The sequence below is a fragment of the Mchenga conophoros genome, linkage group LG22 (genome assembly GCF_057382185.1).
Source record: "Mchenga conophoros isolate Kocher_MC1m ecotype Shallow Benthic linkage group LG22, M_conophoros_male_GT1.1, whole genome shotgun sequence".
NCBI classification, from domain to species: Eukaryota; Metazoa; Chordata; class Actinopteri; order Cichliformes; family Cichlidae; genus Mchenga; species Mchenga conophoros.
This window is the reverse complement of record NC_140546.1, coordinates 9,727,822-9,755,444: the sequence shown is the minus strand read 5'-3', so window position 1 is coordinate 9,755,444 and position 27,623 is coordinate 9,727,822. Positions and strand designations below refer to the sequence as shown.

General features: G+C 40.4%; 1 protein-coding gene across 1 annotated transcript; it reads left to right on the top strand.

Annotated features, from left to right (window-relative positions):
- Positions 1–183: 183 nt before the first annotated feature.
- Positions 184–27,623, top strand: slc9a1b (solute carrier family 9 member A1b). Its single transcript, XM_085263418.1, has 12 exons — positions 184–780; positions 18,097–18,557; positions 18,956–19,206; positions 20,064–20,281; positions 21,066–21,262; positions 21,585–21,674; positions 21,808–21,878; positions 22,246–22,419; positions 22,848–22,956; positions 23,092–23,187; positions 24,297–24,369; positions 25,233–27,623. The coding sequence occupies exons 1-12, from the start codon at positions 519–521 to the stop codon at positions 25,484–25,486; spliced, it is 2,256 nt and encodes a 751-aa protein (XP_085119544.1). The 5' UTR covers positions 184–518; the 3' UTR covers positions 25,487–27,623.

Genomic DNA, 27,623 nt, shown 5'->3' with positions numbered 1-27,623 from the left:
AACTTTATTAATCCATGTGTAACACCCCTAATTTACCTATTATTAAAATTATATACCTTATTTAATTTGGAACCTAATCTAAGAAGTAAAACTACAGAACAAAAAGTCAGAAGTGCAATGTAATATTGTACTCTTCCTGGTGGCCGGTTTTGGTCTTCCACTCCAGCAGGTGGCACTTCGCTTCGAGCAGCCCGTGAAGGAAGAGAGGAGCGGGTGTGATCAAGATAGAAATCCATGTGATGAATGTAACTTCTTAGAGTTGCACTAAAAGGGGAGGAAAGAAAATCGAGATCAACTAAAGACTCGGGTGGGTTTAAACCACCTGTAAAACCTCCAGCTGATGGCAAGAAGACAGCGTTATGCGTGATTTTAACATGCCTGGAGAGTTTGTGCGTAAACGTGCGCGCTTCTCCGTGCCTCCCCAAGCTCTCTTCCCATCCTATCCTCACCCTCATCTTCCTCGGATCTGAGCAGTAGCAACAGCAGCCGCGGCGGTCCATCCTTCAGACCAGCTGAAAATGGATCCAATCCGGAGGAGCTCCACTCTGCGACTGACGGGGTTATTGTGCCTTTTATTTCTCGTTTTCTTCTCTCGTGGCTTCGCGAGTCATGATGTTGTTTCAGAAAAATCATCCGGAACGATACAAGAGGATTCCCGTAGCCAAGCAAACTCCACGGCTCATAAAAAGACTTTCCCCGTCCTCTCCTTCAACTATGAACATGTTAGGACGCCCTTTGAGATCTCTCTGTGGATCCTCCTGGCTCTGTTCATGAAACTTGGTGAGTGTCGCTCTAATGAAGCAACGCAACATGAATAAATACGTCCTTCTAAGCTGACTTCTCAGGCAGCTTTCAGAAATTATTTAAAGTCCAAGTTTATTTTGTTGTTTACTTATGCAAGTTCTATTGAAGATGCGATTATAAAGGTGCAGAATGCTCCGATACAAACAAGCTGACCGATTTCCAAAGCAAGAAGCCTCAGAGCTGCAGGTCTGCACCAATGAAGACGAGCATCACCTTTTATGGTTCCACTGTCTTCACATTCTTTAAAGTTTCAGTCATCTATTTACATTCTTTTTATCTGTTTATTTTCTTTATCTTTGTGTTGAAAGCGATTCAAGAAGTTTGTCCTTGATGATGTTGTGTGTCCTTTTCCTGACCCGAGTGCTGTAAATGTCCTGTAGTGGTGGGAGGGGTACTCAACAGATGAGTTGTGCTGGAGAGCCTTCCTGTCCTGAGTGGTGTCGTTTCCATACCACACTGCGATGGAGTTTGTCAGGATACTCTCCACTGTGCATATGTAAAACTTGCTGAGAAGTTTGGAGGTTAATCCAAATTTTCTCAGCCTCCTTAGGAAAAAGAGTCGTTGTTGAGCCTTCTTCATCATCTGCCATGTGTTATGGGTCCAGGTGAGATCCTCACTAATGTGGGTGCTGATGAATTTGATGGTCTTCACCCTCTCCACCTGAATCCCGTTGATGTATAGTGGGGCGTGCTGGTCTCTCCTCATCCTCAGGTCAATAGTAGGTCATATCTGGCCTTTTTGTAGCCCTCTGCGTCACCAGAGGTAAATGCAATGGAGCGTGCATGTAGCATGGAACGTACCTCACAGTTCAACCATGGCTTCTGATTTGGATATGTTTTATAGCACTTGGTGGGGACAATATTGTCAATGCATGTGCTGATGTAGCTGGTGACCACTGATGCTTATTCCTCTAAATCCACAGAACTGTCCTCTCTCATTGGAGCAGTCTTAAACACACCCCAGTTTGTAGCACCAAAGCAGTCCTGAAGCGCCGAATTAGTCTCTTCACTCCAAACTTTAGTAATTTTACTTACTCACGGGGCTCGTTTGAGGAGCTGCCTGTATGCTGGATAGAGAAACACAGAAATGTGGTCAGACTGTCCAAAATGTGGGCGAGGCACTGCCTTGTATGCGCCGCTTACATTGCTGTAGACGTGGTCCAGGATGTTGTTATTCCTTGTCGGAAAGCTCACGTATTGATGGAAAACACAGAAAACACGCAGTAAGCTCGTGTTAATCCATCATAAACAACTGCAAAGCGAAAAACTGTTTCAGTATAAATGACAGCTGCTTTCGTTAAAGAGGACATATTCTACTCATCATCTTCTATATAATTTTATTATTGGACTCTATTAGAGTAGCTTTGCATGATTCACGGGTCAAAACAAGCCGTGTCTCCCTTCATGCTCAGTTTAAACCAGCTTCTTCTGATTTCTCTCTCTCTGAGGAAGGGTTTGGACACCAGGTGGGTTTGGCTGACCTCATCACTTGAACCTTAATATGAGCATCCACCACAGGGTCAGTGTATATATATGATGGAATAATGCAGAAAAACACAAGTCAGCTTTACTGTCTGGTAGTTGCACCAAATAAAGCTTAAAAATGCTTTGCATTTAACATTATTTTATTTAATCACTGAATCTTTTAATTATTTTTAATATTTAAATGCTAATTCTTTGCAAGTTAAACATAATAAAATGTTTGTTATTGTCTTTGTAACAGTGAAAATCTAAAAACTGTTGAGTTTGCTGTTACAGAAGCTTAAAAAAACTTAAAAATGCTCATATGTGAAGCTACTAACAAAGAATTTCCTCCCACCAAGAAAAGACTTAAATGACTCATTGCTTATCTAAACTGTTAGCAGCTGTGTATTTGTCTTTGGAGTTTTTGTTGTTTGTAGCCGGCACTTTGTAGCAAGCAGAGATTCCAGGAACCTGACAGTTGTTACTTTTGAAATTCATCGCCAGAAATAACAAAACAATCAAATGAGCTAAAAGAAGCTTTGACATTCAGTCTCCCCGACATGTGACCGCGGTCCAGGCTGCTGTAAAGAACGTTTATGCAGTCACTGGTTTTGCTTGAAGCCTCCCTCGCCCCCACATCCCCTCCCTGACTCTGCACACTGAGATCTTTGTTATCAAGCAGTGCATTAGGACAGGAAGACGGACAGGCCCTCGGTCACAACAGCTGGACAAACAGATAAGACGCTAAAGAACCTCGCTGTCCCCGCTCAGCCAATGGAAACCCACAGGAGAGACTGAGAAAGCCAATCAGAGTCGCCGCAAAACACCACATGTTTTAGACATTTAACATGGTGGATAATATAGCACCAAAAGAGTCAGAATGGATCTTTTTCTGTGTTGAAAATGTCCTAAGAAAGAGCTACAGTAGTTGTAGGGAGCCCTGCAGCTTCACCGAGCAGAAGAACAATTTGTACACTTACTGCTTGTGTTCAGCTTTGTTTTTTTGAAATTTTAAAGTAGAAAACTTACAGGTTTTATAAATCAAAAGCAGACACAAACAGAAACTGATACACATTTTATGGTATTAAATGGATTTATTTATTTATTTATGCTTTAAAAAGCCAACAAAATATACTAAAATGGTAACAACAGAGTCACTGGGTTGCCAGATTGTGAGAAAATCATCCACCGGGATTATTATTTTGTCTTGTTTTCTTCTTAGTTATCTGCGTCTGGACCATTAGCTGCAACAGCGCAACATCTGTCTTTAATAAATGTCTAAAATATCCCAATAATAATAATAATAATAATAATAATAATAATAATAATAATAATAATAATATTAAATAACTTAATTCTCCAATAAAATTCAACATAGTCTCCCGCATTAAAATTTGCAGCAATTTAGAGCTAAACTGACATATGAATGATATAATTAGTAAAATAGGGAGTCCAAAGTAGGAGGGGTCCAGCTGTGTCAAACCTGAAGGCTATTTGAAGAGTTTGTGTACTACAAATCTCCACAGAGATCCCTTTCATAGGTCTGAATCCAGCGTTTGCTTTGGAAACAGGAAATAGATGTTCTGTCCAGCTTTGTCCTAAAATAACTGAAGCACTCTGTGTATAATTGTGTGCAGTGGGAATATCCTTTACTATCATGTTCTCACAGAGACATTTCTAAGCTCGACTGACTCTGAACTCTGACATCATGACAGCATTTTTAACCAGAGATCTGCCGCTCACTGGATATCTTCTCTTTTTCTGTCCGTTCTCTGTAAACCCTGGAGATCACAGCGTCACGTAAACCTCCTTTCCTCCCCTTTCCAGTGCTTCAGTGTATTTAGCCATCTCCACATGCATAAATACATTGAGTTGCTACCATGTGATTGGCTGAATGAATCAGTGGGCTGATTGTATTATTGAGAAGCTGAATCTAATAAACTGGCCAGTGAGTGCAGGTCCCATTTAATCCTAATGATACTTTCTCCCATGATCCTTCAGGGAGAAAGTCAAATTTTTAATTCAGATTGGTAATCGGTTCAGTTTGATCTCTCATGCTCTCCAAGGTGCTTTCTATCCAAGTTTCTTCTAAGCCAGCATTTATGAGCCATATATAATGTTTTGATAAATGGTTTATTCATATATTTGTCAACCATTATGAAACCCTATAAGTGGAGGCTGGTGCATGAAACTATAAATTTGTTCTTCGGGAAACTGTGCTTTCAAATGTGTTCACCTGACATGTTTAAAAGGTGCAACACTTGGAGACAAGTGCATGTCTGCTCTAAAGTTTTTAGCTAAAATGTGATTTACATGTTTTCATGCACAAAAAAATCTAAAAATTAAAAGGAGGGGGGTGAGTGCGTGTCTGTTTCAGTGTACATGAGATTTGCGTGTGTGTGTGTGTATCCTGTGTTCAACTTGAGAGAGAGAGTGTTCTTTCGCCCGGTTAATCAAAAGTCAACAGTCTTCCAGCTGATGCACGTGACCTTGAAGGATGGGAGCAGATAGTCAAAGCACAGTCCTCCTATCAAGGAGAATTCTCTGGCCAGTCTTGGCTTTGGGTAGCCGCATGAAGGAGATGGTTGTTTGGGTTCAAACGAACAACTGCATTACAATTTCGCAGTTGGTCTAAATGTCCGTCACTGGTCATCAGGTCTCTCAGTTCCCATTCTTATCAATATTGCATTCAATAAACAGCCTGAGTACTCACGGCTTGCCCGTCGTCAATCATGTCGGCCAGCCTTGTGGGGTTTTGAACAGCTGTAACCACTTTCTTTGTTCTTCGATAAGCCAGGTCCAAGCCAGGTCCAGTCAGCCAGAACTCTGTTATCATTGTTCCGAATAGGCAAATCTCGTTCAATGCCCTCCATCAACAGTTGCGAATGACCATCGAGTATCCGGCAGCAAACGTCTCTGCAGGACAATCGGGCTCTACCGAGCCCAGGCTTCTCATTTAGAATAGGGTGTCATGTTTTTTAGGGACCAGTTGATCAAATCCATAATTCTTTAGGTTTTAGAGAACGAGACTGAGAGACTTTCTGATGGTGAGAGTTAGATGATAGTTATCCACAGTGGATTTTAAATCAAACAATAAATGAAAAATTTCAACTTTAATTCAAGGTGTTTAACATACTCAGTCCTCTATTTCAAAGGCTCAGAATTTGCCTTGTGCCATGTGCCAAATTACACATGTGTACAAAAATGTTGGTACCCTTTGGTCAATGAAAGGAAAAACTCACAATGGTCACACAAATAACTTTAATCTGACAAAAGTAAAATTAAATAAAAATTCTATGAATGTTAACCGGTGAAAGTCAGACATTGCTTTTCAACCATGCTTTAACGGAATTATTTAAAAAAAAATAAACTCATGGCACAGGCCTAGACTAAAATGATGGTACCCCAAGAAAAGACTGAAAATAATGTGACCAAAGGGACATGTTAATCCAAGGTGTATTCACTATTTGGCTATTGTACATGGTAATAGCCCCATGCAGTCCACTTTGGCTCAAACAACTGTCCTGTGGACAGATGAGACAAAAACTGAACTTTTTGCCAAGTGTTAAGGTTCAAAATATTGGGGATGGAGACAAGAGAAAAACCACAATAACAACACTGGTCCGGTCGGGTTGAGTCAAACGATGATTTAATGATCACACACGTGGGAGATGGACACTGATGCAGACAGCCAACAAATTTCCCACGTGTGGGACTAATAAAGGTTATCTTATCTCAAAGTGGTGGAGCATTGCTCAAACTCTTATAGCCTCTGGTTCTCCCATCTTATCATAAAAGCCTAAACATTCACATTCTTTCTCTCACACGGCGCCTAAGCTACGACCTTGGCTCCCTGTTTATCTGCTCGTGCTGAGATGGGGCAGAAAACTCCAGCATGTTCTATTCTCTTCTAATCAGACAAATAAGGCGATGACTTTCTGCGAACAGTATTCCTTATAACTCAACAGTATAATGCATCATAAACAATATCATTCATTCACAATAAATCAGCAGTCTAATGCAATGCAAATCAGTTTAAATACTGCAATAATTATCACCTTCTTCTAATTCAGGAGAATAATGCCAACTTAAACTACATAATAATTCACAATCTTTATTTCGGGGTCTAACATGGCATAAAATAATATCATAATTTTACAATTCCCCCTGATGAGCTCATTATTCTAATGAGCTCACAAACACCCTGTAGCCCAGTGTGGCCGGGTTCATCTCTTCTCACTCCTGAGGTCCTTTGTCCCCCTGACGGGCAAACCATATGTAAGATGACCTCTGTGTTTGCGCAAGTCAGGTGCAAGACAAACTATTACTACAAGGATAGCAGGTCTAGATGACACTCCCCTGTTCTCCCACAGCTTTATTTGGTGTTCCCTTATACCATTCAGACGTAGACTAGAACCTCTGTCCGAAGAGCTCTTAACCTTTATTTTATTGCTGCAGCTACCAGTGTCGTCCAGTTGCGTGATCCTCTGTTCTTCTTACTTCAACCTCAGGGGTTAGACAACCCTTCAGTCGTGACACAGATCAGGGGATTATTCTGCCCCTATTTCAAACAACGATCTGTGTATCCTCGGGTCCTGTGTCTCCCGTGTATCCTCCAGAAAAGAACAGGAAGGCGTCCCCCTTTTGCCCAAGAGCCTCTCGAACCTCGTTGGTCTGGTGTTTCCGGATTTCCGTCAACCCCTTCATGGTTATTGCTGTATTTATGGGATTCATCCTTTTGAAGTGACTAGCTGGAGCCCAAACGCCATGACCCTTGGACCCAGTTGGTGTCTCGGCAGTCACTGTATCTGTCTCTGCTGCGAAGGACCCTCGTATCTCTGTGGCCTCGTCTGGTGTCTGTTCCTTTCTCTGTAAGAGACAGAAAACCAAAACACCCCCTTCCTAGCCCTAATAATCTAATGTTATTATCTACTGACCTTCTAGTGGATGGAAATAATGATAAATAAATAATGATTTATGCTTCTCACTGATTCTCTACAAAAGACCGTAAACTTTACCAAGCTTTACCATTCCTAAGTTATTAAAGACACAAATCAAATTATAAAAATGTTCAAACAATCCTTGTTTGATGTTGAAACCCAACTTCCCCCCCCCCCTTTTTTGACACATTCCAATGTGTCAAATCAACAGAACTAGAACATTAAAAGAAAAGGTGAGGCAGGCACCACGTTACCCAGAATATTAAGTTGATCTGCGTGCAATGTTCTGACTCAAGTATTTTTAATATTTTAATGAATATCGTCTAATTAACTGCCACTACTTATACCTAGCAAAAGACATAATTGAATAAAAATCACAAAGAATAACATGATCTTAGTGTTATGTAAGCGCGTGCAGCCCTCCATGCTCGAAGTCACTCCACACCATAGATCAGTCAGACCTCGCGCTGACTGTAGCTTTTGACCCTTATTAACTTGAGCGCAACTCTATAATGAGCAACAAACTGCCATATGTATATAAATTATCATGATTACCCCTGCAAAGAAAAATTAAATCAATATCCTAACACCTGTAAATAAAAGACTAATCAGAGGTTATAACAATCACAGGGACACAAATGTTAGAATACGGTCAAAAGCTTCTATAAATGCTCGTTGCATAAGTCTCATACAACAATAAAATGCTGATATTAAAACAACAGTAAAACACCCCCTTTTGTCCCATTCAACCTGACACATAAACGTTTATAGATGGCTCTCTTAAATTTGACATTCTCCTGATTTTTCTTCACTGACCACAGCAGGGGAAACTCTGCCATGATACAGCCATAAATGCAGCTCACCTGATTCATCACTGAGCTCCATCGTCACTGGGGTCTGACAGGGTGGCGCTGCATACTCTTCTCATCTAATGTGTCTATTTTCAACCTGTTTAGTCAGAGTGCTCAAACATGAGGCAGACTACGTCCACAACAAGTCAACACAGCCGTAAATGTGGCCAATTATCAATCTATTACCAATCAATAACAACAGATAGCTTTTATTTTATGAATGTTTTCAATCAACCACTCACCCAGAGGATCTTCAATCCCAGGAACTTCCTTCTTCTCATTTAATGAGTCTGTCCTCTTTCCAAGACCTGGTAACTGGTCTATCCAGAGCCACCTGATCTCAAAATATACTTACAACAAGCCAAACCACCCGTTGGTCACACCAACCCTTTTCCGCCCTAAAGATGTTCAACGGCTAAAGATGTTCAATGCCATCGTAGACTGGAGTGCCGAAAGAGACTTTAACGCCAACTGTTCCAACAATCCATTTTATATTGCTTCCTGGTCAGAGTTGCAAAACTCCACACCAGGGTTCAAATCGTTTTACTATTTTCATTAGTTCTTATTTTTTATTTTAGTTTCGACTCCAGATTTACAATAGTCATCAGTCCTGATGTTTGTACCAGGTGTAATCAATGTTTACCAAGTCTTTGCTAGTTTAGTCTAATTTATATTGTCCGAAAATCCTCAGTTTCAGGTTAATGTTGATTAGTGCCAGTTATAATTTTAGTTGTATTTTGCCAAAACTAAGTGTCACAAAATTCCAGTTTCAACACATCAGCCATGCTCCCCTGCTTATCCCTGGGTATTAAGACTATTAACTCCTGCTGCACTGCGTGTTCATAATTTTGGTCAATCGACAAACCTTTTGAAGGTGCTCGCACAATTATTTAGATGTTCCAATCCTGTTGTCTCGGGCTGCACCACGCTGCCTTATCTGGTGTTAGCTGTTTTCCGGTGATGTGGGTTGAATGGGGGAGCTCTTCAAGGAGGGGGAGTATGCTCCCCCTGATGAGCTCTTCAAGGTCAGCTAAGCTAACCTTCGTGTGTGAGCTTTTCAAGTGCATTTCAAGATTTGTGGGATTTTTGCTTTATAAATGTCCCTCATAACCCCCTGACGGCCCTCTAATTTATTTTAACACACCATAGTGTACATTTAGTGTTCACTTGTAGCTCTCATACTCTACTTACCACTCTTCTAAGTCCTGATGTTTCTTAAAGAGGACAACCGTACCTTTAAATAATATCACATGTGTGGGGTGGTGGTCTTACCAATTGTTTTTTCCCACCCTTTTTACATTTTATGAAAGCCAGAGAGATAGACCTGATATTTTCATTTGAAACATTTTGTTAAACTCAGAGTTTTATTTTATTCTTTTTATTTATTTATTTTAAGCTTATTTAATTTCACGGAGAACATGCCTAACCTATTAATTTATACTGTAGTGCACGTCGGGACTTTATACTTATATTCATTTCACTTTTTCCTAGTAGACAACTCTTTAACAAGGGCATAGAGAATTCTTGACCGAATAGTGAGATTCAAACATAATTTTTCAAAAGGTAAGAGTCATGTGAGCCAGATAGGGGAGAGTGACACCCCAGGAGGAACAACACAAAGATTATCGAGATGCAGTGGCAGGTGTAATGGAGGAAAACACAGGGCCACAATCTGTCGTCCTATCTGGTTCAAAACTGATATGCAGGAGAATGTGGAATTTTGATTTTTGTTAAAAACAAATATGGATAAAATGCAAAAATATTTTCCAATAAAGTAAAACTGAGAGTCGCACTTATAACTGACTCCATGTCACCTGATTGTTTCTACAAGATCACATTTTTGCTAAGAGTTATTAGTGATCTCAATGTGCGAAAAGACTTCACCATATTTGGAGTTCAAACTCCTCTTGACTGAGAGACCTGGAACAAACATGTGAACAAAACCTGACTAGTACTAGTAATGAAGAGCTCTCTCCAAACGTCAAGAATAAAAGCCCCAATCAGATGGGATTATAACAGAATATGGTTCGCTCCGTTTGCCTGAAATAATTAATAATAATAATAATAATGGATTGGATTTATATAGCGCTTTTCAAGGCACCCAAAGCGCTTTACAATGCCACTATTCATTCACTCTCGCATTCATACACTGGTGGAGGCAAGCTACGGTTGTAGCCACAGCTGCCCTGGGGCAGACTGACAGAAGAAGAATTAGGAGTCACAGGCATTTCAGTTGTGGAATGGTTGGGTGCAACAGTAAACATATGTGAGATGTGGGAAGTGCCAAATGTTCCTTTGTGTCTCCAAATTAAATCACAATACTTCCTCAGATATCATAAATGAGTTGACTTTTGTGTAATAGAAAGCCCAGTGCAATCACTTATTCCTAAACCAATGGTTTACAGCTAGTCAAGTGTCAGTGACTTCTAAGTTGGTCCCTGATCTACATTTTTGATATTGTTATATAAATAAGTTTTAATATCCTGCTTATAAAAATTTCAGTGGAACCTGTAAGTTTCTTACATAGCTCCTAAATCTTATTAGTTTCACAGTAGTGATCAATGAACTCCCCTTGTGCACTATGTAAAGTTTAAATGACTTGACTATCGTAGGGCATACACACAACAATGGTGCTACACACATTTTGCTATAAATCCAATTGATTTTAATTAGTTTTGTAAACACTCATTACAATTTTAGTCAATTTTCCTTTTTTCTTATTTTGATTTTATTTCCGTTAGCACAAATGTTTTTCCACTTCTAGTTTTTGCTATTTCATTTGTATTCTTTAGTAATAATAATCCTGCTCTGCTCACTAGAATAAACATAATCAACGTGATCGACAGCTTACTGCGTATCGATTCACCATCTTATCAATTCATTTGCTTCATCCTTTTGTGGTTTATAACCTTATATTTTATTTCAACCTACTTTGTCTCTAAATATTTGAAGAATTTTTCAAGTTCGGGGTCAAATTTTAAGAATTTGACCATAAGTGAAAGTTATGGTGTTATCACCCCCTTTGGGGCTTACCTTTCCCAGTTTTGGTGATTTTCCTCCCCATTCTCTATTCTCTACAAGTACTCCTTTTCGGTGGCGAAAAACTGTTGGTGTGGTCAAGCGGGTGCTGTAAAAACAAAAGCTCAGGACAGAACAGTCACCAGTCATGTACTTCACTCAAAATTAGCATATATCAAACTTCATATTGATCCTCTGAGTGTAATGGTACATTTTAATTTAAACTTCTCAAAGCTAAACACAATATTTTACTTTATCTTACTCTCGTTCTTGTGCAGCACCACCCCTGTCGGTTCTATCTTACTTTTAAATTGCTGACTATTTCAAGATGTCACCCAAAAGGCGGGGACCAGTATTTATCATTACATTATCTCTATTTTGCATGTGGCAAGTCTATCATTCCCTGTTATTTATAGGCCTCGGTAGAGGGTTTTTTCTTTTTTTTTCTTTCTTTCCTCTATAAAAGTTACTTGACTCTTTACAGTGACCCACTATGATTAATACTAATAACATGTTCAGTCATAAGTGAATTCAAACCTTTTCTTCATTTTAGCATTTAACATTCCCAACCATTTTATAATGGTACCCTAATCGAAACACAGCTACTAAAACACAATTTTTTATGTAAGCATCAGTAACTCCAACTTGGCAACCCAAGGGTTAAATCCGCAGTTCACACTCCTGTGAAGCTACAGCCTCCCCCCTCAGTCTCTGTCAACCTTCTGCTCTTGCAAAAACAAAACAAAGCAAGACAAAACATCCACCCTTCTTTTACAGGCTGGGTGAACTGTCTGTGGACATTTACTAATCCTAAAGTCGGTACCGTCTTTGTCTCAGTACCAAGTCAGTTAAAGCTTTTAGTCGTCAGTCCATAACAGTCCAGTCACATGCATACATCCACACACATTCATACCAGATATTGCTGATAATGGAGTCTCACGCGCAACCTATTCGAGGCTCCTTCACCAGCAAGATGACGTCATCATTTTAAAGGAAACAATTCCTTATTTATTGCTTTTTCTTGGACTGGATTGACTCGCTGCAATCCTTTTAGGATCAGGACTTTTCATTCGACCAGTGTCCCATACAAGTGAATTTCTCCTCAGCCCATTATAATCATGGAGAAAAATACTTCGCGACTGTTTTCAGTAAGAATATTTTATAGCACTTTAAAATTCACTCTCTCAGGCCTGGATTAAGGAGCCGATTTGTTAAATCAGGAGCTCACAAAATACCAAAATATCACCACCGGTGGATCACACCTCTCAGATGTTCTTATCTCAGTGCACTGTAACGAAAGCAAACACAGACGTAACCAATTAAACACTCATATAATAACAGATACTGGGGCCCATTACAAACATGCCCAAGCATAAAACCATCCTTTTCTCTCTCAGAGAAAGAAAACAATCCAAACCTCACTGATAGAATCAACCTAGTATCAAACAAAACCCAAAGATCAACCAAAACTCCTTTTTGCACCAACAAAACATGTTGGATTTACTTGACTCAATAGTGGACACTAGTTACACACCAACTCTTTACTTTGGCAAAAACGTAAACAACTAAGTTGAATCAACACAACCTTTTCATAATCTCTTCGAAATAAAACTCACACCATTCATTCATCATTTTCGCTCTGTACCACTGCTCCTTGTTAGACCGTGTGAAGCACAGTAAACAATTCAGTGGAGGCTTTGAGCCATAAACAGACATCACGCACAGACATTGTTTTCATTATCAAAGTGCTTCAGACCATGTCCTCTAAATCTACACAAATGCCCTCTGCGTGGCATGAAATACATTTAAGCAATAAATAATCAATCAGTTCTTGCTGTTGTAACCAACTCCGTATTTGGATGTTTGTGTGCAGCATTTGTTAGTAAAGCATTCTTCATTGCATCAGCGTGTGTGTGTGTGGATCACTTCTCAGTTCATTGAATCAACATTTTAATTTGTGTGTGTGTGTGTGTCATTTCTCCCTCAATCAACGAGTGCATATGTTCATATGTATGTTTCTTTTCACTCTGAGTCGGTGCATGTAGATGTGTGTGTTTGTGTGGGTGTTTGTGTTCATCACTTTCCTGTTGTAGTGTTCTGGGTAAACCACGGCCTGAAGCGTGCCCTGGGTCCTGCCCTCCTCCTTTTCAGTCTGTTTGCATCCATTGGTGCTGCTGCTCAGAGTTCTGTCCATACTGGTTCTGGCCCCAATTGAGGCAGTCCTTTTCTCCAGTGTCCAGCATCTTCTCCTTATTTCGCTCCTCCTTAACTTGACCCTTTTGCTTCGGTCTTCCTTCAGGGTTTTGATACGCAGCTCAATTGTCTGGATGTCCGTTTGTTGCTTGCAGAAGTGCGACTGCTGTCCGTTTGTTTGCAGGTGGAACGGCTGACATCCAGAAGGTGTATAGGAGAGTCTGCAGCTTCCACCTGCCCAGTGGAAGACCTCAATCTTTGTTCTGTTAGTTTAACACAGGCCTCAAGGCTCTCTGGGATCCCTGCTTGCACTTTCAAGCCCACGGCTCAGGTCGTAGTCGTGGTCCCATTCCAGGGGAATGGAGTCCATGGTTGTTTGGGTGTCTCGGCCCGAGCGTTCAGTCCGGAGCTGGGCAGCCCAGGACGCTGAGCGATCGGAGGACGGCAGAGGCAACAGGAAGCCATCCCCCTAACGTTTGCTCCATAGCAGACCGGACAAATCACACTGCTCATCAAGCTCCAGGATGCTCCGGCCTGATTTCAAGTCCGGTGTCTTGGACTCCAAGCCTGATGGGTTCGATTTTCAGCTAGCTCCTCCTGGGCCATGCTCAGTTTCTGCTCTGATGCCTCGAGGTCTTATTGAGGGCAGAAACCTCAGAGTCTTTTCCATAGAAATCAGATTAAAGTCCATTGATGTTTCCCTTGGACCTTCTGTGGTTCTGCTGTTCGGCTCTTCCCAGAGGTCAGCTCCTGTCTGAGCCCCGACCCCTGTGCCTTCAGCTTATTTTCTCCTGGTGTTTTTCTCCATTCTGAGGTGCCTCCTGTCCTCAGTTTTCCTTTGTCTGTGGCACGCCCTGTTTTGCTGCCCGATCATCAGTGTTGGTCCGTCACTGTCCTGCACAGTTTTAATGCAGAGTTGTTAAGGTCAGCATTGTTTTGCTCGGCCTCACTTTTCCTCCGGGCTTAATGGGCGTGTCGTCACAGCTCTGTCCGCTGAAGCTGTCTTTTTCCATATGGCAAGAATGTGAAGAGTGTGTGAGAGGGGTGTGTCCGATCAGGCACTGCCTGCTGTGGATTGAGTGCAGGTCAAGGTGTTCGGAGCGGATGGTGCGCTCAGCTGCTCGCATAACCCTCTGTAGAGCTCGTCTGTCCGGCATGTTGCTGTTCCCGAACCAGACAGTGATACAGCTGCTCAGTATGCTCTCGATAGTTCCTCTATAGCAGGTGGTCAAAGTCATTGGTGGGAGCCGGACCTTTCTCAATCTTCTCATTTAAGAAGAGAGACTGACGGAAATCTCCCCGTGTAGTGAAACGGGCCTTGGATTTAACACTCTCCATCTCCGCAGCCTGATATCGTTTTCCTGCAGCACTGTTGACATTTTCAAGCTGTTGTTATAGGTCCAGCTGCTGTAGCATTTGGTCAGGGTCACTTCAAAGATGGTGGAGGAGTGAGCAACGATGGTGGAGGGGAGAGCAGGCGTCCAGGTCAGCCTCGGCTTCCCTACCTGTAATCAAACATAAAGAGAAAAAAAACAAAACAAAAACAAAACAAAACAAAACTAATGATGTTGTATTGGCTATATCAGTCAGAGAGGGGAGAAACACCGGGGCCAGGCCCTGTGTCAGCCTTCACTCCCCCCTTTTTTTTTTTTTTTTTTTTTTTTTTTCTCTCCATATAATCCTCTCATAACCCACCAAGCTGACAGGACGACACAGGTACATTTTAAAATTCTTAAGATTATATTTAAAGTTCAAAATGGAATTTTCTTTCATTCAGTAATCACCTATATTTATCAATCGGCAGAAAACTTGTCACAATTTGACTTTTCTAACCACTAAATTTGTCATATCTTCACTGGTTTGTCAGACCAGTGTTTTTTGTTTTTTTTTTTGAAGTTAAGATGTTGTCCTGCAACCCAGAGAGTTTATTCGTTAGTAGTGGATAAACTTTATTGTGTAACGGCGGGTGTATGTTAAGCTTCACTGCTTTAAACTTGCTGGAAAATCTTCACATGTTCATGGGTGTAAGCTGTTTCTTCATTGCGTGTATGTGCGTTTGTAGGTGGGTTAACTTAACTTTTTGTTTGCTCATGGGGCCGGGTGGTCCAGGCCCGTAGCCACCTGTATCAACACACTAAGAGATTTATTTAATATCATTTTCATCACAATCACACTCTGCCGACTGAAGTGCCGGTCTTACTCAAACACAATTTATCTCTTCTATATTAAAATCCAGCCGAACATCAAACATTCAGCGTAGTCATTCAAATCCTTATTTATAATATTATAATCAACAAAATCAGCGTTTTTATTACAAGCTTGTATCATTATTTGCAAATCCCACAAAACACACTAAACAGGAAGCAAAAGTCCTCTGTGTAGTTCACAGCTCATTTGCATGTTCACACACAGTCTAAAAATAGCCCTCAGCGCCGCAGCTGCACGTCACACACAGTCTCACACCAAGCTCAGGCAAAACTCTATTATTTTATATTACAAAAGACGTCTTGTATTTACAATCACTGACAGGCCTAACAGATTGAGCACCTAAGAAATTTCGACAAATTTAAAATAACGAGTAATCAATTAACCAGTATCTGTTTCCTCCAGAACAGCCTATGGCCTGATTTCTAAAGAACCTAAACAATTTCGACAAATTTAACCATAACGGGTCCAACCGAAGAAAGTTAACTTTTTTGTAATCAATTAAACATTCTCTGTTACTTCTGGAACAGTTTCATATTTCTTCAACTTCATTAAATACTCTTAAGCAACTTTACACACGGTGATTCTCATCAAAATCAAAACAGACACTCTACCAGTAATTTCAGTGAGTAGACTTTAATTTAGTCATATCCAATTTGGCACATTTTGGAAATAATTCAACAGGTAGTGCCTTACCTTTAGATAAGCCGGCTTTTGTCCACTCAAATCAGACCACTGGCTCGTGCCTGTCCGTTCGACAACCTCGGACCGTCCAAACTTTTAAATTCCACCCCAATACCACAGGACGAGCCCCCAAAATGTTAAGGTTCAAAATATTGGGGATGGAGACAAGAGAAAAACCACAATAACAACACTGGTCCGGTCGGGTTGAGTCAAACGATGATTTAATGATCACACACGTGGGAGATGGACACTGATGCAGACAGCCTCAAATCTCAAAGTGGTGGAGCATTGCTCAAACTCTTATAGCCTCTGGTTCTCCCATCTTATCATAAAAGCCTAAACATTCACATTCTTTCTCTCACACGGCGCCTAAGCTACGACCTTGGCTCCCTGTTTATCTGCTCGTGCTGAGATGGGGCAGAAAACTCCAGCATGTTCTATTCTCTTCTAATCAGACAAATAAGGCGATGACTTTCTGCGAACAGTATTCCTTATAACTCAACAGTACAATGCATCATAAACAATATCATTCATTCACAATAAATCAGCAGTCTAATGCAATGCAAATCAGTTTAAATACTGCAATAATTATCACCTTCTTCTAATTCAGGAGAATAATGCCAACTTAAACTACATAATAATTCACAATCTTTATTTCGGGGTCTAACATGGCATAAAATAATATCATAATTTTACACAAGGCACATCAGCTCTGTGTTCACAGACGGAAAAATGAAGCTTATCAAGAAAGGAACGCTGTCCCTGCTGTAAAATATGGAGGAGGCTCGGTCATGTTCTGGGGCTGCTTTGCTGCATCTGGCACAGGGTGTCTTAATTCTGTGCAGGGTACAATGAAATCTCAAGACTATCAAGCGATTATAGAGAGAAATGTGCTGGCCAGTGTCAGAAAGCAGGTCATGGGTCTTACGACAGGACAATGAGCCAAAACACACAGCTAACAACACCCAAGAATGGCTAAGAGGAAAACATTGGACTATTTTAAAGTGGCGTTCTATGAGCCCTGACCTCAATCCTATTGAGCATCTTTCGAAGGAAGCATGCAGTCTGGAAAAGGCGCCCTTCAAACCGGAAACAACTGGAGCAGTTTGCTCATGAGGAGTGGGCCATAAATCCTGCAGAAGTCTCATTAACAGGAATCGTTTGATTGCAGTGATTGCCTCAAAAGGTTGTGCAACAAAATATTAAGTTGTGGGTCCATCATTTTTGTCCAGGCCTGTTTCATGCATTTTTTTTAAAAATAATTCAGTTGAAGCATGGTTGAAAAGCAATGTCTGACTTTCACTGGTTAGCATTCATAGAATTTTTTGTTTATTGTTACTTTTGTCAGATTAAAGTTATTTCTGTGACCATTGTGTACCAACAGTTTTGTCCACGTGTGTAAGTAGATCAAAGTTCTGGAGTTGATCCCAAGTGTTAAATTTAAATTTGGATCTCTTAATGTGAGGATCTCTTAATGTGAGGTCCAGACAGATGTCAATGCAAGTGAAGAAAATAAAACCTATCAGAGAGATAGCAAACATCTTAGAAAAGGACATGTCAACATTGTGGTACATTGTTAAAATTAATGAATGCACTGACCAACTCAGGAAGTTGCTTTTGAGATGGCTTAAATACAAAACTGAAGACAGAAACAAGCCTTGATTGATTGATTGATAATACTTTATTTATCCCAAGGGAAAGCATCAACTGAAAGTGATGTCCATGGGCTCTAGACTTCATGCAGGCATTGACTGCTAATTATTTTCAGTATTAAGAACATTCGACATATTGAAAAGTAATTTATTAGTGTCAAAAATCATATTTTAACAACAAAACACAGAAGAGTGGACAACTCCACATTTCAAACGTTCAGTTCGAGGAGTTTTTGGCATTTTTTCTTAATGATTGTATTAAATTTGATTATGGTGTGTCTGCAGGATTTCACATCATCCCCACTGTGTCTCACATCGTGCCGGAGAGTTGTCTGCTAATCTTTGTTGGCCTGCTGGTTGGTGGCATCATCAAAGCGACTGGAGAACAACCCCCCATCCTTGACTCCAATCTGTTCTTCCTGTACCTGCTGCCTCCTATCATCCTGGATGCGGGCTACTTCCTGCCCATGCGCCCCTTCACCGAGAACATTGGCACCATCCTGATGTTTGCAATGGTGGGGACACTGTGGAACGTCTTTTTCATCGGTGGGATGATGTACGCTGTCTGTCAGATTGATGCGGCCAAGCTGGCTCACGTGGACCTGCTGTCCTGCCTGCTGTTTGGCTCCATCATCTCGGCCGTGGACCCCGTGTCCGTCCTGGCCGTGTTCGAGGAGATCCACATTAATGAGCTGCTGCACATCCTCGTGTTCGGGGAGTCGCTCCTCAATGATGCCGTCACTGTGGTGAGCAACGTTCGCATTCTCAAATAGTAAATATATTATAATTAAACTCATTCTTTTTAATGTGAATTAATTACTTTTCTATAAAATGTTAAAATATAGTAAAAAACAAATAAACTTTGAGGTGTTGTTATATCCAGTTAACACTAAAAATAGATACAGAAAAGTAGTGAAAGAAAAATAAAGACTAAGCAGGAAATCTCTCAATTTAGGAGGAAAGGAATTTTTTTCTCATGTATAAATTTTCACTTGAGAAAGTTTCTGAACTATAAATTTTCTGCTGATCAGGTAATCAACCCATTAAATAATGAAATTATCAAGATAAAATCAATTTTTTAGGTCCGTGAAACAATCATGAACAAAAGCAAAAGCAAACACAAACACCGCTGTTTCTGCTCCAGGTCCTGTATCACCTGTTTAAGGAATTTGCTCACGAGCAGGCGATTACCGTGACCGGCGCCGTCCTCGGTGTCATCTCTTTCTTCGTGGTTTCCCTGGGAGGTGTCATGGTGGGCGTCATCTACGGCATCGTGGGAGCTTTTACGTCCCGCTTCACCTCATACTCGCGCGTCATCGAGCCGCTGTTCGTCTTCCTCTACAGCTACATGGCTTACCTCTCAGCGGAGATCTTTCACCTGTCAGGGATCATGTCGTAAGTAGACGAGCCCTCGGTCTCTGAGCTTTATGATAAAAAGGTTTGAAGTCTCAAACTCACAAACACTCTGTATCAGATATAATACACTAGTGTTAATATTTCCTAATGAGAAAGTGAAAACATTTTTGCAAATTTATTAAAAATGTAACTAAATTAAATGTATCTTAATTAAAATCTCTCTCCTTTGTCATATTGTAAACTTGATAAAACATTAATTATCAAACTAATTTTTTATATTTATTTAACAAATATCAGTTAGCAGTTAGGTAAAAATGTCATTTTTATTCATTACAAAACATACCAGCCATTAACAGCATAGTCACATATTTGCACTAATAACTGTGAATTTACCCACAAACCAGGGGCTGCTGGGAAGTGGTGTTAACCTTAGACTGTGTATAAAGAAGGATAATATAACAGTTCCCCTGGATTTAAGTCGAATTATTTCATCTGTGGGTTACAGCCCTGTTGTTCTGCTGCTGCAGAAATCAAATTTGCCCACTGGTGGCACCGTGGGTGGATATTTGATACTGAGATCCTGTCGCCTAAACTGTTCTTGACACTAAGCCAACAGAACCACCCAGCTATCTGTTTTCTTGACTACATGTGCAGCTTAAAGACGGTGGCCCTTTTACTCCTCTACGTCTGGTGGCTTTGATGCGAAAGGAAAAGAAGACGCTTTATCCTTCTTTATATACAGTTTGTGTCGATAAAACCACGACAGACTCTAGGTTTTTGTCTTGGTTACAGCTGAAATCATACATTAAATAATCCAATAACCCTAACTTTAGAGAAACTTCTATCAAACCTCATTACGTTGACTGCTTCTCCTCCTTCTTTTCCTTGCCAAACAGTTTGATTGCTTGTGGCGTGATTATGCGGCCATATGTTGAGGCCAACATCTCCCACAAGTCTTACACCACCGTCAAATACTTCCTGAAGATGTGGAGCAGTGTGAGCGACACACTCATCTTCATTTTCCTCGGGGTTTCCACAGTGGCTGGTCCTCACACCTGGAACTGGATCTTTGTCATCTTCACGGTGATCTTCTGTCTGGTCTCTAGAGTGCTGGGTCAGTACAATAAAACACAATAAACCAGGAAGTTCTCTGTTTCTTGCCTATTAGCAACACAATAAACATTGTATAGTAATATATGCTAATCTGAGAGTGCAGCGAAAGCGGAGCTAGGAGCAGCTTGTCTAGCACGCTGGACACAACCCAAAGGCTCCCATGTAATTGAAATGCAGTACAGATTACAGCGTGATCAAAACCAAGCAAGGTCAGTTCTGCTTCATGACAGAGCGCTGTTAGAGATGCAGGGAAAGAGGTCAAGCACTGCCTGCCTTGCTTACCCTGACCTGGTTTAATCAGGTCTACAGTCATGAGCAAAGGGTTTTGGCAGTGGTCCTAATGTTTATTTTTTATTTAAATTATATTTTTTTTATGATATAGTGGAGAACAATCACAAGCATTTCATAAGTTCCAAACTTTTTTATAGGCAAGTAAAGTTTAGTTTTGGCAGTGCTTCCACAGCCTTTGGCCATGACTGTAAAACTTCACCCTTTCATTCAAGTAGGGTCCCTTCTGGCTCGAAAGAAATAACATGAAGAGACCAAAACACTAACTTTGAGGCTTTAACACTCAAATCAGTGGGTGGTGGCTTTGATCGCTACTGTTTTTTAGCCATTGGCATTGCTGCCTGAGCAAAACAGAATCTTGCTCCTCTACTTGGGGACTCATGGGGAAAATCCAGTGGTGAAATTCAATAACCAGTTAAGTGTAGAGACCCAATAAAGGGAAACTGATGATCATATTGATAATGAATTAATCAATTCTTTTTTTTTCTGTGTTTCAGGAGTCATCGGGCTTACAGCCTTCATGAATAAATTCCGTATTGTGAAGCTGACCAAAAAGGACCAGTTCATTATTGCCTACGGTGGCCTGCGAGGTGCCATAGCCTTCTCACTGGGGTTCCTGCTGAACAATAATGAAATCAAGAACTTGTTCCTCACTGCCATCATCACCGTCATCTTCTTCACTGTCTTCGTGCAGGTGGGAATAACACGAGTACTTGGGATTTAGGTGTATGACAAAAACAACATGGCAAAGGAAAAGGCTTGCATGTGAGGCTGGACATAAAGAAAAGAGACGTGTATCAGTTGTCTCTTTTATGTTTAATGTTTTTCCCGCACACATTTTTTCCTCTTGACTGGTCTCTAGTTGTAAGTTGCTGTGGCTTCCACCCGTCTGTGTCAACATCAGTAATTATAGTAATCAGTATTTTTATTGGGTATTGTTATGTGAGTGTGTTTATATGTCTAAAATAAATGTGCAGTATGTTTTGTTAAAACTTAATTTCTCTTTTTTTCTTCAGGGGATGACGATCAGGCCCCTGGTGGAGCTCCTAGCTGTGAAGAAAAAGAAAGAGAGCAAAGAATCAATTAATGAGGAGATCCACACACAGGTGACAATTTCATTCACTTCGTGTATAAGAAAACACATCAGTCCTTGTTAATATATGAGAGGGATGGGGCTACAGATCAAACAGTGTATAAGATGTATAAATAACACCCTCTGTAAACTAATTTTGCCATCAGTTCCTGGATCATCTCCTCACAGGAATTGAAGACATCTGTGGTCATTATGGGCATCATCACTGGAAGGACAAGTATGTATTTTCTTTCTTAATGTATCCTCTCTATCACCTCCATCTTTGTAGTTCAGAAGAAGCCCTCAAGTTGTTATGCAGCCATGTGAAAAAGAAAATTTTCACTGGTCTTTGTGCAGTCCTGTAAAAAACATGAAGATGACTCAGTAGATTGTAGATCAACAAGTAACTCTAACTGCCAAAACCTCTGCTTTGATAGAAGTGCTTAAACTTCAAGCACATCTGATTAACAGCACCTGGTTGCTACTTATCCTCTTAAGTCCTGGAAGCAGTAAGGGTGCACTCAGTTTTTCACAGGACTGCAAAGTCAGATTACTGTATCCCCCTTTTATAAAACAGAAAAAATAACTTTTTCTTCTGTATACAGGCTGAATCGCTTCAATAAGACCTATGTGAAGAGATGGCTGATCGCAGGAGAACGCTCCACCGAGCCTCAGCTCATCTCCTTCTACAATAAGATGGAGCTGAAACAGGCGATGATGATGGTGGAGAGCGGGAGCGCCGCCAAGCTGCCCACGATTGTGTCGACCGTCTCCATCCGGTAAATGTCAGAAGCAAGTCCTGCAAGAACTGCTTTCTGTGCATGAGATATTCCCCAAAAACAGTATTGAAGTGAATTACTGAGTAACCCGGACATACCTGTATTTTTTGGGTGAACTAACCCTTAATCCAAATTGATTTTGTGGAGGATGGAGGTCTTTTTGTTCCCCAGCATAAAGCTAAGGTTAAAAACACATCTCAGGAAGTTTTTTTATTATAAGTAAAGCCAGATGCCACCAAAAACACTGATGCTGCTGATCCTCTACATAACAAGTTATCAATTCTCCCCCTCAGCGGATACACTTTGTGCTTGTTTTCTGTGTTAGGCACATTAAAATCTAACTGAATGGCTTTAAAAAGTATAAGCTGTGAGTAATATCACACTAATGCAGGTTCTGGACTTTAAATTTGTTCACTGTTTCCAAACAGAAACGTTCAGGCCAAAGGGTCGCCCAAACCGAGCCGAGCCATCTCAAAGAGTCGTGAGGAGGAGATCAGAAGAGTCCTGCGAGCCAACCTGCAGAATACCCGACAAAGGGTGAGGAAGACATCGACGGCTTGTTCAAAATGGATTGGACTAATCTGAATGTTTGCATGCATGTTCATGAGTTGCAAACAAGGTCCATCCTTTTTAAAATAAATGTGCATTTAATACTTTCTTCCTCCTCTGCAGCTTCGCTCGTACAGCAGATATGAGCTGCTAAACGACGCGCTCGAGGACGATATAAGCGAGGCTCGCTTCAGGAAGCAGAAGGAGATGGAGAGAAGGGTGAGTTTAAACAACTCTAAACTCTAAAGCTGTCGACTTAAACAAATTAGAAACATTAGAACATTTCAGATCTGTCCAACTTTTTGTGCATCTAGTTTGAAGCTTTATTTTTTTGTTCCCTGACTACCACGTTTTTAATGTCAAAGAGTTAAAATCAGAGAACTCGCAGAGTTAAAAGGGTAATTTGGGCTAATAAAAAATGCAGATTCACAGAAATGTGTAAAGATTTTTGGCAGTAAAAGTAAAATGAGGATACTTTCAGATACATTTATTTTTTATCAGATAGAGTACCAGATACAAGCTTTCCTTTAAAGATACTCGAAGGATGTCTTGATGCATTCTAAGTAATACAGATAATGAAATCTCAGGAAGCTGATTCTGTTCATCTGGACGCAGAGTTTTAGGAAGGAGAAATGTTTCAGACTGAAGTCCCTGATATGAGTGACAAATATGTCTTCCTCCTAGAACTCTGCGTCCAGATGAACAGAATCAAGTACAAGATACAAGTTGTTACAAAGAAACAACATTAAATATGAAGGAGAAGTGTAAAAACTCCTCAGCAGGCAGAGCTGAAGGCAGAGAGGAGACACAGAGACAGCCAGTGGGGGAAAAACTATTTTTGTCAATGTCAGTTTTATTTTACAGCACATTTAAAACAATAAGGGGGGTTTTAACCAGCTCCAAAGGAAAGCTCGGCAGTGACCAAACATTATCCAAATAGAATTTTTTATCTTTTCCAGCCAATTTTGTAAATTGTGGTTTTATTTAATCATAACTGGTACTTTTATTTTTTTTAAATCAAATGCTCAAATGCATAGCCAAACCCTGCAGAAAGGGATCTTTGCATTGAGAGAAACTTCAGAGAGCTTATTTAATATGTCCTGGTGCTGAGTTTAAAAGTGATTGAACCTCTTGAAAGTGTAACAAAGGGGTTTAACAGACGGTCAGAGGACTCTCCATCCAGCACCAGAATCATTTCAGGACCCATTAGATCCCTCCATCCTTGTGTTTTGCTGTGGATAAGAATCAATACTAAAGTGCTTTGTTCCGTTGTTGGGTGTGACTTCCTGCAAAGTCCTTCTTTAAACTCTGTTATGCTTCTCTTACAGATGAGCCACTACCTCACGGTCCCTGCAAACCGCCAGGAGACGCCCCCTGTGAGAAAAGTATTTTTTCAACAAGGTCAGTCTAAGAGCCAGTTTAAAGCACGATTTTATGAGAATGAAAATTATGTTCCGGCTTTAAAGTCACTCATTGTTTTGAGTTTTGTGCTGCTGGATTCTTTTGGAGCATTTGAGCAGCTGTGTCCTGCTGTCGGATGCAGACCTGGAAGTCTGTGCATCAATACAATACTTTTCTTTTCCACACGGGATATGTCCTGTACAATGATGCAAATATTTTGCATTAAACAGAATGAGTCTTATGGGGATCGATAAAAGGATACCTTTTGTCTTCCACTGTGTCTGCCCTGGATCTTTTCTAATCATATTATCCTGTGTTGGGTATCATATTTAGCTACAAGACTGGCTTAGGATTTTAAAATGGAATAACCAGATTATTATAAACATTTACACCCAGAGGAAAATTAGATTAAGTGGATGAGGTTGCACATTTTAATAACTGTACAAATGTGCGATATTTACCTGTGATTTCTGTTTAATTCTGTTTAATAATGAGGTTATTTTTCCAAAATTAATTTAAATAATATTTCCACCCACATCAGTAAAAGCCTAAAAATAAATAATATTTTAACATTTTCATTAATAGTAAAGATTAATAAGTGCTTATAAATAGAAGCAAAGGATGATATAAACTATTAAAAGTAAAAATCTGTTTAATTTATTTATTTTTTGGTTATTTTCACTGCAATAATTTTTCTTTTGAATCCTTTCCTATCCTAAAACAATAATTTCTATGTGTAAGTGAATATGCATGCTCTAAATTATTTTAAAATATAACTGGTGCTGGTGTTCCTAATTAACCAAATCTAAAGGTGTTTGTAAAAGGTGTTAAACTGTTAATGAGCCCCTGCCTTTATTCTCCAGAGCACAAAGTGTACACCTACGATGACAGCGAGAGTCCCCGAGGGCGGGCTTCTCCCAGCTGTGCTGATGATGTCAGCGAGCTGAAGGAGACCCCTGAGAAGCCCGATCAGAGCAGCACGCCGAGGGCCAACAGGGACGCCGAGCTGAAGCCAAAAGAGCAGGACGACCAGGGGGATCAGCTGAAAGTATCACGCTGCCTCAGTGACCCCGGTCCAAACCCGGAGGATGATGAGGACAGCACCTTCCTGCCATGAGTGAAGCACATTTTACAGGAGAGGCCTGAAGACAAGAGAGCTTTAGCAAAGCTTGATATTTATCATTTAAATTGTTGTAGGTTTGTGATGTAGGATTGTGCAATCTTCGTTCCATACGTTCATAACATGTTTTTTTATCATGCAACATGCAGAATTGCCAAAGCGTGCTGCAGGGGACATTTCTTATTTGAAGTTTTTATACCCGCCTGAAGTTTCAGCATTTTGAATTTTAACATGCGCCTCAAGCCAAAGCATTTGTTTCAATGAGCTTGAAGCACCAGACGGGTGGAGTCTCCTGCCCTGAAAGCACAGATAAGAAACATAATGAGGTAAAGCCCGGCTGATAAACGCCGTTGGCTGCCAGTGTTTGTCTGTCTGGGGTATTTATCACAGACTGAAACATCTAAACAACCTTTAGTTGGGTTGCCATGACGTTTTGTTCATCTATAGTGCCCAGAGGATGAATCCTCACAACTTAAAGCCGTCATGGATTACCATGAAGTAATGACAGGGGAACTAGAGCTCACATTTTTCCTATATCGACTTCCCTTCATGGGCTCCCTGTTGAATCCAGAACTGGATTTAAAATATTTCTCTTCACATACAGTTCCCAAAATAAGACCTCATAGTATCATATTATCTTGTCAGAGCTCATTGCTCTCAAACTGCAGGGTTACTTGTGGTTTCTAAAAGTAGAATCAGAAGCTTAGATTGGATTAGACTCAACTTTCCTGATAGAGCTTATAGTTTGGGCTGGATCAGGTGAGGCTGAACCATCTCTTAGATATGCTGCTATAGAGTCAGGCTGCTGGGGGTCTTCCCATGATGCACTGAGCACTTCTTTTTCACTCACCTCATGTCACTCCACATGTGTTTAGAAGCCATTGTTGCATGTCATTTTCTCTTCCACAGTTTGTGTTTTGTCCAGTCTCACCGTGCAGATAGCTGCTCCTCCCTGAACCTGGTTCACGTGGAGTTTCTCCTCCGGACTGCTGGTCAATGTGAGAGCAGCACTTATTATAAAAACAAGCTATATCCAAACATGAGACTGAAGTAAAACATCCAAAACTAATGTTTTCATGACTTACTCAGTATTTTCAGTGTACATTCAAACTCAGACATATAGACTGTTTTGATTTCAATCAAACAGGACAATTAAACATACTCCATAATAGTCTCTATAAAGACCCACATTCACCTCTCTTTAAGTCTAAAGGAAGTATTCTGAAAATGTTTAGCTGAGCTATAGCTTTGAGTTTTAATAAGCCTAAGCCAAAAGTCCAAAAAAAGATACCCCTCGTGATCACTTTGCTAAAACATAATTGCCAGGCTACAGAGGTTGAAAACTGCACAGTCAGCCAGATCTGTTCTGCTTTACATGCATCAACCTAAGCGCTATAATCAGGTTTATTATGTGGCACAGTGTGTGGCCTTAAAAGTTCCGCTTTGACATATCTTAGCCAAATTTCTCTAATTGAGAAAAACTGCTATCAAAACAGATTATTTTGCTTTAAAAAAACCAATCTGTATTGTTCCCGAGTCACACTCACATCAGCCTTTACAAAATTCCGGCATCAGATGCATAAATGTTGTATTGTAAATATGTTCGCGCTGCTTGAAGTTTCATGTTGGTAACGAAAAGACCGATCTGATGATCAGAGGCCATTGACGAGCTTAAAATTAAAAAACGAGCTGCAGATATTTGTGGACAAGCTTAGCACTGTGTTTATCTCCACAGCTGTCGCTGCATGTCTGATCAGTGTTTTCTCAGGGAATTCAACAGACGGTGTGTTTGTATGACTAATACGTGCTCCACAGTTTATAATGTGCCTGTTTTTGTACGCTAAAGTGTTTTCAGCTCTTGTCAAACCGAACAAGGTGTTGGTGATGTTTCCACGTTTTGTAAACAAAGCTCTTTTTGTGTGTGTGTGTGTGTGTGTGTGTGTTCCTGTTAACTGAGCATGCTCCAAGACCTGTCAGTGTTTAAGAGACTGGACTGCCTGAGCTTTTGCTGCCTGCACACATTTGCCTTATAAGTGTTTTTGCTTTTTATGCTTTTACCAGTTGTAATGTTCTTTATATTACATATTGTTATATGTTTATTTTGCAAAAATAAAAAAATTGTTGAAATCATAAG

What these genes read in the sequence shown, in the direction of transcription:
- slc9a1b (XM_085263418.1), top strand. Translation starts at nt 519, where the DNA reads ATGGATCCAATCCGGAGGAGCTCCACTCTGCGACTGACGGGGTTATTG. An exon ending in TCTTCACTGTCTTCGTGCAG is followed by an intron (nt 21,263 to 21,584) that starts GTGGGAATAACA and finishes TTTTTTCTTCAG; the next exon opens with GGGATGACGATCAGGCCCCT. An exon ending in CATCATCACTGGAAGGACAA is followed by an intron (nt 21,879 to 22,245) that starts GTATGTATTTTC and finishes TTCTGTATACAG; the next exon opens with GCTGAATCGCTTCAATAAGA.